Here is a 14722-nt window from a genome sequence, read left to right as displayed (position 1 = left end):
CCCGGTTCACGCGTTTTTTTGCCGGTCGGTTTCCTATCCGTTTTATGCTCAAAACCGAACCATTTTCATGACTGATTCACGGTCCAACCGGTCCGACCGGCCGGTTCGGTCCGGTTTTGATAACCTTGCTTTTTACATTTTTAAGGTATTGAATTCATAATTTCCAAGATAAAATTTCCTGATATCCTTAACCAGTGCCCCGGGGCACTGTTTAATATTTTCCTTTTTTCATTAATATTTCCACTTTTATTGTAGTTACTCTAAGTGAGAATTAGTATTTAGATCATTTTCAATGATAATACCACTTTGTGTATTATACATTAATAACAAGTGATCCCTATAATGCCATTTAATATTTATACAACTTATACATATTTTACTCTAATGGTGATACCAAAGGGTAATGTTTTAACATATATGAAAGCTATTAAATTGAATTTATACACCAAAAATAAAAATAATAATAACATTAAATTGATGATACAGTACCTTATTTAAGGTATCGGTATCATCAATTTTGATACTCTCTGTGCCACGTCATGGAACTCCAATGATAAAAAGTTAAGGTACCGTATTATTAGTCTATGAAACTCTCTTAGATATTTTTATTGGAGACTCTCTTAGTAGTAGTGATATTACCTTTTTTTTTCATTAATTATTTTTCATGTAAATTACTCTTATGTGAGCTCATTTAAATTACTCTAATAGGGATTTGTATTTCTTAAAGCTAAGAATGGTGATTGTCTATTTTTTAAGCATTAGTGCCTAATAGGTAATTTTGTTGGAACAAAACACAACTAAGTATTTATACTATTTTTTTGACCCATTTTATAATAATACACACTTATTAGTAAAATGTATAATTGGTAGGATCTATTTAGGGTTAATATTACGGTGGATTAGTAACAAGTGGTCCAATGTGGACTAATGCTTAAAATCAGAGTAAACAATCACTTTTGTCCCATAAAATGTTACTCGTTGTCATAGTAGTCCCTGAATCAAGAAAAATATTTTAAAAGTCCTTGAATCGAAGTTTCGTTAGTCAAAATGGTCCCCGAAGTTAACTCAAAAGTTTATACCTTTTGTTTTTAACGGTGTGTACTAATAGTTGACCAGTTATACTATGACATAGGAATTCTCATTAAGTTTACATAACCAAGGACTAAAATGAAAGTGAAAGAAAACACATAATAAAATTAAAACGAATTCATACCCAACCACAATTAAAAACCCATAAACACATCCACAAACCCAAACATTCATCCAAAAAGCAAGTAAATGGGCAATTTTCTTCATCAACCTGAAGCTGGAATCAACATGCATGCTTGACAAAGATGAAGATGGGGGTGAGCTTATCCTCTTCATGGATCATATAGAGATGAGCTTGTCCTTGGATATGAGAGATGACATTGGAATGAGTGATTTTTTCTTCTACAAAGTAAAGCACAAGTAATGGAAGGAGTGATATGAGTGACGAGGTTTTCTCCCCAAATCTCAACCCAGAAAATCCTAAATGCACAAAGAAGTCATATGAGATTTTTAAGGTTTGGAAAATATGATTACTTGTTGGTGAAGTGCTTTTGTTAGTTGTAGGTTATTGTGTTATTCTGGTGTTGTTCATTTGTTAGGACCTATTTTGGTGTATTTTTTATCCATTGCTAATGGAGGTATTTTGCATCACATTCATCAGAATTTGTTGCCTAAGAAAAGGGAAGGGCGAGATTGGATTTGTTAGTTAGGAGCTTTAGGGTTTCGTTTTGTAGAATTAATGTTTAATGGTATATAACTCATTCTTGGGCTAATGTTACGGTGCACAAGTGGTCCATCGTGGACAATTGATCTACCGAATATGAATTTTATAAAATTCACCATTGGATTGAAAGTTTATATCGTATAGATCATTCATAAATTTTTTAAATTTTTTGAAAATCATTTGATGTGTTATTGAGACCCATCAAGATTCACGTTATTTAATAAACCGTTAATCTTAATATGTCTCAATAACATCAAATGATTTTCAATTTTTCTATGGATGATCTATATGATCTAAACTTTCAATCCAACGGTAGATTTTGTAAAATTCGTATTCGTTATAATGTTATTCGTGACTGGTCCACCATGAACTACTTGATGAAGTGGTCCATATTAAAATTTACTCTCATTCTTGTTAATATAAGTTCAGATTTTAGCTTAAATTTTGTTGATGTACTCCCTCCCATATTATAAATAAATAAAAAGTTTTCACACTTATTAAGAAAAGTTAGAGTAAATTAAATGTAATTTGCATTAAATTTCATGAGAATAAGTAAAAGTAAATCTTGAAAATGATAAAAGTGATTTGCTTTTGCTTATAATTTGGGACAAGAAAAAGTGATTTTTTTTCTTATAATATGAGACGGAGGGAGTATGTATCTTCACTAGGGAAGGTTTTTCTTCTTTTTAAGCTTAGAAGATTTTTGTTTTATTAGATTGGAGATAGTTGCATTTTTCTCAAATTTGGATGAAGGTTTGAAGCTAAGATGAGTTTGTTCTAATTGAGCTTCACTTTCGTTTTGATCCTTGCTTATGTGGACTTTGATTTATTAATCAAAATTGCCATGTCATGGTCAATTAGTCAACCATTGGTACATATCATAAAAAACAAACGGTTTTTTGATTTGAGATAACGTTAGGGACTATTTTGGCTAACGGAACAATGAATTAGGGACTTTAAAATATTTGTTGCTGATTGAGGGACTGTTATGTTTGCGAGTGACACTTTCAAGGACGAAAGTGATTGTTTACTCCTTAAAATCATTAGAAATTCTAATGATTGTCGATAATATTTTTTAAAAATAAAATTACTACTCTTCTTGTTTTTGTGATTAAAAAAATCATATTATTAATCTCAATTTAGTATTAGTCATATATTTATTATATGTTGTTTTAATCAAATTGGTGTCCATTAAGTTATTATTTTAATAATAAAATTGAAAATAAACATTAAATTATAGTTACAAACAGTACATATCAAAATCATATGATGATGAGTTTATCTTCAAATAGGAGTTTGTTGCTATCCCCACTTATATGATGAGTTGCTTCATGCTTCCCAATTTGTGAGCAAATTGAGAAAAAGCAATTTGCAAGTTTTGGTGGGGTAGCAAGGATGGGCATGAGAAAATTCACTTTTGGAAGGCTAGAAAGGAGCTTCTCCAGCCCAATGTCGATGGAGGTTTAGGATTTAGAGATATGCACTTGTTCAACATGACAATGTTAGCTAAGCAAATTTGAACCTTGGTTCCTTCTCAGTCAATGTCTCAAGGTTAAATATTACCCTCAATATGACATTATTCACTCTTCTCTTGGCATTAACCCCAGCTATATATGCTTGGCAAAGCATTCACAAAGTTACTTGGATTATTAAAAAGGCAGTTGTTGGAAGATTGGCTCTGGCCATCACATCATCATATGGGAGGATAACTGGATTGTCCAGCAGAATGGTTACAAGGCCCTCTCCCCTCACAATGAGTATCCTACAGTCAGTCATCAAGGTCAATGGCATAATAATAAACAACCCTGATAAATGTTGGAACACTAGGCTCATTGATCAGGTGTTCCTTCCTTTTGTAGGGGAATTAATCAAGCAGCTTCCTTTAATCAAAGAATCTATATGGAGGATCAAAACTAACAAAGATAAACTCTTATTTGCTAGCAACAAACTAAAACAACAACAAAAATGAAAAAATAGTGCTTCGTGTTCGCAAAGTGACTACTTGTATCAACAACTTCCACCTTCGGTTGAGTATTGTTGGACTTCGAATCAACGAGAGGTTATCACTATTGGGTTTAACAACTTCTAGTTTCAATTTATTGGGAGGTTTTCATTCATCATCCATAAATACAAATAAATGACTAAACATATAAACATCATCACATAATACTCGTTAAAATACAAAACCTGTGATTTATTGTAAGTGACTCTTCTTTGGAATGTGTTTTCTGTTGGATATTTTCGAAAATATATTTAAAAGATTGCAATGGTTAATTTGAAATTCAAATTCACATTTTTGAAATCCTTTCAAAGGTTGTGTCCCTTCATCATTTGGCATAAATTTCTCTATAAATAGAGACACTTAGAGGCAGAAAACACATAACAGAAATTATGTTTCCATGAGTCAGGATTCTGTCTAAAGAATATTTCTAAATATTTCTTTATTTCTCTAGTGCACGAGAGGAATTGTAAGGAACTTTATTCTGTAAAATATCATTGATTGATATGCTTGATATGGGTATGCAATCCATGTCAAGGCTTCCAAAGTATCCTGAAGGGGATTCGCCGGTTAACCATTTTGCATCCAGTTTATGGTGGGGGTGAATCGAACCTAAAGTTTAGTGTGATACACACGCTTTGGAATTTATGTGCACCATCATCTTGTCTGTCTTCATCATCTTCTTGTTCGAGTATTTGCAGCAGTGCCCCAATACAAAATGTTCTAACAATCTTTAGGTTCGATTCATGATTTGTTTGTAATTAATTAATGGCTGCAAATTTGAAGAGGATGGACTATTGCCTTTGTTGCAAAACTTTGGAGAGATAAGTATCATTATCCTTCTAATTTTATATGTTTGAACATCGAGATTATTATACATGCTTAAATATAAATTATTTTATATGAAAAGGTATTATAATTTCATTCACGGCGTAAGTTTGTCATGTAGAAACTTTTGCCAATTTAATTCCTCCAATTCTGTTAAGTTTTATGGTTTTCAAGAAAAATTTGTTTTAGTATGTATGTATGTGGCCGACAATTATAGTTAGAAATGATTTGCTTAATCTTCATAATACTTTGACTTATTATGCTATTTAGACCTTTCAAATATGTGTGTGTGAAAATTTTCTTGTAAGAGAATTAGTATACAATCGTTTCATGATGATTTGAATATCATACTTTGGTATAAATTGATATAGTTTTATATTTGAAATCCAGAATGGCTATTAACAATGAATTCAGTAACATCTGTTTATTTATTTGTTCAATTGATAGACAGTTTTGTGTTGATTTTAACAAGCAACATTAAAGGAAAGATGAATATACATATAATAATGACTATGGTGAAATGTACATATTTAAATTGTATGATTATATGATTATTATATGCATGATTCAGAAACTATTCAAAGTATGTGAATTTTGACAAGTTTGAATAAGTTTGGTTTATAGACATGCTTTTATATGATCTTCTTTTATATAAAAGTAGAGTATATGAATTGTCAAAATACGAAATGCATATTTTAGTGTTATTATTATTTTGTGCAAGAAGTTGTTAAATTTAGAATTGATGATCTCATATTATGTGTGTATGATAATATGAAAGTTATTGTTAATTTCTTGAGTTATTGTTAATTTCTTGCTTATCTTGATTATAAGATTGATTGAGTATTTTGAAATTGTAAGTTGATAATTGTTCAGGGAGAAAATTAAGTTATAGAAAATGTTAATGATTTTGAGTCATTGTTTATCTTTCTATTATGATGATTAGTTGAATTTATCATAGAACATATATACATGAAACTTGATTTTGACATTTAGAATTTATGATACATGTATTAGTTATATGATAACTAATATGAAAAAGTTTCTTATGATAAAAGGGAAATAAATTCTAAAGTATTATTTTTAAGTTCATGGTGGGATATATTACTTACATGTGTGACCCATCTTAATTATGAAATAAAAGTTGGTCATGACAAATCTTTATGATCATGTTTGTTGGTGGTTATATATACATATTTAAACATTGAATGTATGGTGTCTTGAATGCATTCAAGTGGAAGTAAACTTCAAATTGAAAAATATGACACAATGATAATAAAATGACAAAAAGTCATGGTTTTGAGATAGTTGGTTAAAACTATCAAGAATATATAAAGAATATTCAAAGTTACTAAAAAGCATAGCTATGTGATTGATTGAATATTCAAAATCAAAGTTATAAAAGTTGGAAAATCTTGCAATTCTTTGACGAAAGAGTTGACAAGGGTATGATGTTTTTCGGATAATGATGGTTAAGTCATTGAAGACATCATTAGGGATGTGGTACAAGTCCATATCTAATTGATCACCAATGGTGGAAACTCAACTCACACTTGAATAACATCAAGTCTTGAGTTCAACGATGAAAGTACACTATTAGAGTGATTGAAGTACTTGACAAGAATAAATACATCCCAAGGGGTAAAAGTACTTGGACCATAAAAGAAAAAGTGGTAGGATGAGATTTTTCTCTTAATAGACATATAGCATATGTTTGCTTGAATGCATAATTATGGGTGCATTTACGATATAGTCTACCTATATGAGAATGAAGTGAGGCCGCTTCATAGAGTTCAAGGGCTTGACTCTTAAATTCTCATGAAAAGGATATGAGACACAAGGCCTTAACAAATGTGTCATTTTGATAATTCGATCAATGGTACCGAGATTTCATGTGTGAGTTATGAACACTTGTTCTAATGGATAATTGGTTCAAAGCTTGTCTACCAATCTATTCGGGGATGAGTGGAAACTTAACTTACTAAGTAATAGTTCAAATCGTGAGATACCTTTATTGAAACCATGAGATTTCCGGAATAATGGATTTAGATATATTTTGAAAATGGTGGGGGATTATTAGATATTTTCGAAAATATATTTGAAAGGTTGCAATGGTTAATTTGAAATTCAAATTCACATTTTTGAAATCCTTTCAAAGGTTGTGTCCCTTCATCATTTGGCATAAGTTTCTCTATAAATAGAGACACTTAGGAGGCAGAAAACACATAACAAAAATTATGTTTCCATGAGTCAGGATTTTGTCTAAAGAATATTTCTAAATATTTCTTCATTTCTCTAGTGCACGAGAGGAATTGTAAGAAACTTTATTCTGTAAAATATCATTGATTGATATGCTTGATATGAGTATGCAATCCATGTCAAGGTTTCCAAAGTATCCTGAAAGGGATTCGTCGGTTAACCCTTTTGCATCCAGTTTATGGTGGGGGCGAATCGAACCTAAAGTTTAGTGTGATACACACGCTTTGGAATTTATGTGCACCATCATCATGTCCGTCTTCATCATCTTCTTGTTCGAGTATTTGCAGCAGTCCCCCAATACAAAATGTTCTAACATTTTCCGAACTCAACCAGAGTATATTGTATGGAATTACCAGCTACGAATGCACAAAAGAATCGGTTCAAAACACACATTGTCTTATGTTTGAGTGTAAATGAGTATAGAAATACCTTTGTCAATGCTCCAATGTTGATTTTAGATCCACAATCCAACAAAAAACACAAACTTTTTGTAAGAATTTTAGGTTGAGTATAGACGAAGAAGAAATGAAGTACAAAATGAGTAATGGCTGGTGTGTATAAAAGACGGATTCGAAAAATAGATTCTGAAACATAGCGAGCTGATTCTACATTCCAAACTAAATATTGATTTGGAAAATAGATTACAAACCTATATTTTAGGGGAAATATGGAGGGTGTAAAGAGAATTTTATTTGCTTCAAGTAAGTCTGCTTAATTTAGATTGGATATTTCCGTTACATGTGGTCTTTTTATTTTATTAAAAAAATACTACAGTGCACAAATTCCAGTTAAACTGGCTGAAATGTTAAAGGAAAATGCTTGGCGGTACGACAAAATGTTGTCGTCTCAATGGCACGACCACATACTACAGCGGTAATACATTATTTATGTATTAATTAACCAACCAATACTTTCTAATTGATTGACATTCTAAACAATCTTTTAAAAAGTATATATATTTTTGTTAAATTTATTTAATTTTTTTTTTGTGTAAATTAAATGTATAATTAGAGGTGTGATTCAACGGACTTGGATAAATTTTTGATAAATTTAATATCCGACTAATGAACTCTTGATTGGTTTGGTTGGGTTTGGTTTTTGGTGTTTTTTAAAAATGAAACCGAATCAAACTAATCGATTTGGTTCGGATGTACTTTAATCAGTTTGCAACGCTTTTTTTTTTTAATGTATTTCCTGTTATTATTTTTTATCTGATATACTATTTTTCCTGTTATAATAGGTTCTTAAAAATTGAATCCAAGAACCAAACCAAACCACGTCGGTTTTTAATTGGTTCAGTTTAGTTTTGGATCCGAACCATAAAAATCAGTTTTTTTTCCCCGACTTGGATTGGTTTAGATCGTTAGTTTAATTGAAATTTTTCTGATCCGCTTACACTTTACGTATCATCCGCGTGCAATTATTGTGTCTATTCTTTTTTATTTATTTATAAGCTATTGTGTCTATTCCTTTCAAAGTAACTTAGATATGTTTAAGGGGTAGATTTCTCCCAATAAATATTTTTGCATACGCAACCCAAGATCAAACAGTTAAGAGGCTCAAATATTGACTTGTGTCACTCAAACTATGTTGATTAAATTTATTTAAAAGTTAAAATTAAAAATATTAGATAACATTACTAAATGATGATTCTAACTAAATTCTAACATTAAGGAAGAAAAAAAAAAATTAAATAATCAATGTCTGCAAGTTAAGTGGTTGTCGTGCAATACAGACGAACAATTCAGTCGTGCTATATAGCACTGCTGAATGTTAAAATTGTCTTCACTTTATATGTGAGTTTTCAATAACTTATCATTTCGTCTATTAAAAATAAAAATGAATGTGTTTTGTCTTTAACTCTGGATTTTAAAAAGTGAGGATTCCAATAAAGTTTACCCGCAAGGTAGTAAATTTTAGTAAAATTTTGAACTCAAGTTCTTTCGAATAATTTATTTTTAAGTGGAGTTAATTAACTACTTCAATAAATTATCTTTAAAAGTGGTTAAGGTAGCTAATTTGGTTTGTGTATAATGTATATAGTGACAAAGTGTTCATATCAGTGAGTCAAGACTCGAAAATTTTAACACTAATTATAAATAACTTATTGAATGACATGGAAAAGGGAAAGCCTAATAAGATTCACTAGTCAAAGAAATTTTCAGTAATGGAAACAATGGCAGTAAGTAGTTATGATGGTAGTTCTGTCAAGAAAATTGAAGAATAATTTGTGGCAGGAGTTGGAACAATTGGTAGAATTATGTTAGAAATAATATAAAACCATTGATGGAGCTTTATCATAAGAGCTTAAGCTTTTGGGATAATCGGTTATTTAACATAGTATCAAAGACTCTATAACTAAGTGGTCTAGAGTTCGATTCCCACTCTCCTCACTTTCTAATTAAAAAGTGAAATTTAAGCATATGGTAGGTGGGCCTATGCATTATCCACGCTTCAAGACATAGTGGATTCTTGCGTGAGGGGGCGTGTTAGAAATAATATAAAACAATTGATGTAGCTCTATCCTAAGAGAAATTTTTGGGATAATCGGTTATTTTACAATTACTTCAATTTTGTTAGACTGTAGAATTAAAAGTTTTATGAGATTTCAATTCCAAACTTTTTGAGAGGATTAGGATCATAGCCATAGTCACCCTATTCGCAATTCGTTTCAGTACGAGGTATGAGTTCTGGTACACAATATGTTACCTTCAAAAAATTCGGTACATAGAAGTATACATAGTCGGTACGCTAATCGACACACTATTAAAAAAAATATAAAAATTTGAGTTGAAATTTTTCTTATTTTTGTGAGGAATTAAACTTTACTTATTTTTCTTGTGAGGAACAATTTTATCCGAGTTCTAAGTTTTCAAACTCTAGTTCGAGATAGATGAGCACACATTGTGTTTGTAGCACAAAAGAAATGTGGAAATTTAGACATCAAATAGTAGTACCTTCATTACTCATTCTAATGTTACAAATCCATTAGTTTAATTTATAAGAGATGCAAAAACAAACCTAACTAAATACATATTTAGTTTAATTTTGGACAAGTTTATCAGTCGACAGAGGCTAGATTCCATTTCTGTTTTTTCTCTGCGAAACAATGGAGAGAAGCCTTGAAACCCCTTGAGTCCATAAATCATATTCTCTTTGATTTCTACATTCAAACTCAACTAAACCTCTTGATTCTGTCTTCAATCCAAAATACCTTCTTTTTTCACCATCCTCCAATAGATGCCTTCCTGGCCATGCCGGTAAATTCGCGCACACATCAAACACAACATCTGAAAACAAAAATGTTATGTTAAGAAAATTAGTTAATATTTCTATGAATTTGCAAGGAAAATTAAGTCAAGTTATATATTTCTATAGCTCACTCTTTTTCTTTTTTGTTATTGTTCCTGCAACATGTCTACTTTTCATTTTCAGCATCACCTGAAATTGTTGCATGCATTAGATAATTAGACCAACTAACTAAATATTTTCAATTTTGACGAAATTTTTTAACGAAAATTACCTGGCCGGTTCGATGTATATAAACAGAAACAATTTTCCAATGAAGATCACCTATAAAAAACACCAAATAGAGTTTAGTTTTTTCGCGAATGAAAACAAATATCAATATCTCAAAACTCAATTTATCGAAGTTACGTACCTTTGCGAGTGCGTTTGAGTAATTCAGTTCCTCTAGCAAGAAGCTCTTGGCTACAAGCACTTAGAAAATTATCTGCATTGATAACTTCTCCACCACTATCACTAGTGCTAGAACTACTGTTATTATTGGCTTTACCACCACATATTCCAATTCCTTTGCTTTTCTCTAGTGGTGTCACTGCATTAATATTCCACATCTCTTTCAATGCTCTTGCTTTCAATGTTGCTGCTCCTCTTAGAGCTGCATATATAGAAGAAGGACCACATTGGCATTATAATAAGGACACATAAAAAAACATACAAAGCAGGACTATTCATTCCCCTGACAACCCATGTGTAACTTGGATTTTGCTTCTTAGTTTGATTCTTTACTGTTGTAATTCAAGTTCTTAACAATCTCTTTCATTATGGAGAGATTGTTCATATTGAACCAACTTTTAGTCCATTTCTTGAGTGATAGCGTAGTGGTGACTGTCTAGCTTTTTAAGTACTCGTTCGAATATGTATCGAAGAGTGTATGGCCTAATGCCTTCCACTATCCTAAATAGATGATAATACGTAAAATTACATCAGAAGTCCTTTAACTTAATTTAAAGTTTCAACGGGGTTCTTTATCTTTCTTTCATGTCAATGAATCTGATCTATAATATAGACCAGATTCGTTGATTATCCAATGAATTAGACTCTTGTTGGCAACGAGTCCACAAGATTAAATAAAAACTCAAAAAGACCACGTTAATTTTAACGAATTAGATATTTTAACAATTATTAAGATGTACTAATAATTTATATGATATTCAGATGAATTGAAGATGTAAACTAAATTCTACCTGTTGCAGCTGCAGCAGTTAGAGTTGTAATATCATCGTGCGACCGAACATTAACAGCAGAACTAACAACAGAAGCAAGGTGTTCTCTCTCAGCTCCCATTGCTTCAGCAGCTTCAACACACTGAGCAGCAATTAGTGTTGCTGCAGAAGCTACAGCCATATCAGTCTTAGCCATCTTCTCATCCTTGTTTGGTGCAGATGATGCTGCTGTTGCTGCAGTGATGGCTGCAACTGCGGAAGCAACCGCCGCTACAGAAATAGCAGCATGAACTTGAGCATTATGGCTTCTGTTTTCTTCTTTCTTTTTTTCTCTTCTTTCTTTCAACCATCTTCCTACTGTTTTAGGTCCTGAACAAGGTGTTGCATTGCCAATTCCAGTGCTCATGGCTCTTGTACCATTAAATAAAGGGTGTATGGAATTGTTTGCTCGAAAAAACTGCAATTCATTTATGAAAGCATAGCATTACTCTTGGATTCTCCAACTTTTCTTAACAATATAAAACTGTTCCATCAGAAATACAGAAAAATGCTGACAATACAGTCTCAGATGGTGTTCATTTTTAATTGGTTTTGACAAATGAAAAGACGATTTTGTCCTTGAAATTGTAATCAACTGCTAAATTAGCCCATAATTTTTACAATTAACAATTTTGTCCATAAAATTATTTTTTTTAAGTTCATTGAATGTTTGATGTATCAAGTCGATATTATAGACCAAATACATCAAACTATCCTAGAGATCTTTTAATTGACATGGAGTACAATTTTATGGACAAAGTTGTCTATTCATTTCACTCCACTAGTTTTGTTGATGTTTGAATTCATCTTTCTTGTGTCATATATATGTGTTGTATGATTATTATTTTTTCCTAGTTAAGGCCAAATTGGGCTTTCTCTAGCTACCAAGAAAATATTCCAAAATGAGAAAGTTGTTAGCGTGAATGTGAAGATATTAAGTACAGTGGACAGTCAAATTTTTTGTCCTGATGTCTAACAATCAGAAAGCAGGCAGGTCTTAGTTGACAGGAAACCAAACCAATCTTCAACATTTTTTATCAGCAGCAATGTCTAGTCCCATTCAAAAGTTATGTTCAAAGTTCAAAATATTCAATTTTAAAAGAAAAAAAAGTCATAACTCTCTCTCTCTCTCTCTCTCTCTATAACACTAGACTCTAGTCTAGCTCCTTTATTTTGTCAGGTAATGGGAGGAAGATAAAAAAATAAAAATAAAGGTAATCCTAACTCTCATAGGAAAACCTTTGTGCTTTATTAAGCACTGGACAATCAGTGTTGTGCAATTTACTTTTGAAGTCATGATATGAACAATGTGTATATTTTCATAGTGAAAAAAACTACAGTGCATTTTTCAATTGTGATTTAATAGTATTTTAAGTGTATATTTGAAATTCTAATAAGTTTGACAAAATTAAGGTGACATCCTAATTTTATTGAACTATAAAAAAATACACCCACGGCCCGGTTTAAGTGTCAAGTAACTCAAGCAAGAACTTTAAATCTTAAAATTCTGAGCTAGACCTCAAAAAAATACATGATACGACAATATATTGATAAATGTTTGGCTAATACATTTGGTCAAGATGAAAAGGCCTCATTTTCTAAGACCTAAGTTCAAGTCTTATACTAAACAAAATTTAATTTAATTCTCAAGTTTAGTATTAATTTTAAAGGTCTGGTTATAAAATTTGTTTTAGGCCTCTAAACTTGTTGGGCCGACTCTGAAAACACATATACCCAAATATCGTTACTTTTGGAAATGTAGATATGTTTTTCATATTAAACCAAGAAATTAGTAGTAGTTTATGATGAAACAAAAATATGTGATCCAAAATTGTGGTTACAAAGAAAGATACACAGTGTAATGCACTATAGATACAAAAATACTACTATTTTGCAGTTCTAAGAAACCAACCAAACACTGTTAACTGCAAAACTTGTTCTTAAGGGTCCCACTCCAACTCAAAACAAAAGGGAAAAGAACAGAGAGATACCTTAACAACATCATCAAACTCATCAGAAGGAGAAATTGGTGGACTATCAGTTCCTGTTAAAGAACCACCACCATTCAATGGTTCACTGCTATGAGACAATCTACCTGATGTTAATGGAGATACTTCCTGTTACATAAAACAAACTTTAAAACCAACAAACAAAATTACTATAAAAAAAAAATGACAATGAGCTCAAGCTTTTCTTCACAACTCAAATTTTCCTATGACCCTTTGGTCTTTTACTACATAAACTTCAAAAGGGGTGTGAAAAAAACTAGTTTTTCTTTTTTAGTGTATGTTGGATATCACGGTGAGTATGTCAGAATTACGGTAACTCAAGGTGATTTTGCATAAGCTACTGAGAGTAGTTTCTGGAAAATCACGGTAGGTTACCGTGATTCTGATATTTCAAATGTGATACGAAACAAAGGGTTGGTTTAGTTACCTCTCTTGTGGACTGTGACATGATACGTTCAAGGACAAGTTGTGAAGTAGCAGAGGAAACAAAAGAGAATTGATTTGCACACATGGTTGAGAATTCTTGAGAGAGAGTAGTAATAGTTTCTTCAGGAATAGAGTTAGTAGAAGAAGTCTTATTATTGGAAGGTAAGTAAGAAGAAGAAGAAGAAGGAGGAGGAGGTAGTGGTGGTTGAGGTGACAAGGCTTTAGAGACCTCAAATGCAGAAGCACTCCATGACCTTGAAAGAAACTCCATTGGTATTCTTGGACTCTCTGGCAAACGAGTACTACTTCCATTGTTTGTTGTTGGAAGATGAAACTCATTATTTCTGTGACAATTTATTGTTAACTTAGGTTCCATTTTGTTACTATTAGTTAGAGTTGTATAGCATGTAAAGCATGAAGGGTTTTATTTATGAATATATACAATGCAATGAGTTTGTTGTTTAGAAAATGTTGTGAATTATGAATGAGGACAATGCTTTGGTCAGCAAATGAAAATGTAATAAGGAATGGTCAAACAGCATGTGATGTAGTACTTTGTCCGGAACTTGATAAAGAAAGAAGAAATAAAGAAAAAAGTACTGTTATGTGGTTTATGGCTATATATTAGGGAGAGACTATAGGGTATAGGGAGAATTTTGTGACAACCATTTTAATACAACTTTATTCAATTCAAATCAAATCATACAGTAAAGAAATTTATTTAAATCAGTGCTGGATATTTTAATGTGCTATAGTATTATTAGTGACTCATTCAATTCAACAATCATCACCAAACAGGATTAGTGCTTTAATGCTTTAATTGGATCTCATAGATATAATGTTTAATATAACATGCTATATATTGAGAATTTTAAAAGAGTAGTAAGAAATTTGAGAACTAAATGAGTACAGACACTTGAATTCTTGATTTGTCTCCCCTTAT

At 31.4% G+C, this 14722-nt stretch overlaps 1 protein-coding gene across 1 annotated transcript; it reads right to left on the bottom strand.

Moving 5' to 3' along the window:
- Positions 1–9789: 9789 nt before the first annotated feature.
- On the bottom strand, positions 9790–14524 carry LOC123923919 (VAN3-binding protein-like). The gene is made up of 7 exons (XM_045976664.1): positions 13781–14524; positions 13336–13461; positions 11327–11762; positions 10498–10737; positions 10360–10409; positions 10220–10277; positions 9790–10126 (listed from the first exon to the last, which is right to left on the bottom strand). Exons 1-7 carry the CDS (start codon positions 14153–14155, stop codon positions 9912–9914), a joined length of 1500 nt encoding a protein of 499 aa, XP_045832620.1. The 5' UTR covers positions 14156–14524; the 3' UTR covers positions 9790–9911.
- Positions 14525–14722: the final 198 nt, after the last annotated feature.

Source organism: Trifolium pratense, linkage group LG1 (genome assembly GCF_020283565.1).
Source record: "Trifolium pratense cultivar HEN17-A07 linkage group LG1, ARS_RC_1.1, whole genome shotgun sequence".
Lineage (NCBI taxonomy): Eukaryota > Viridiplantae > Streptophyta > Magnoliopsida > Fabales > Fabaceae > Trifolium > Trifolium pratense.
This window is presented reverse-complemented; position numbering and strand designations above follow the sequence as displayed.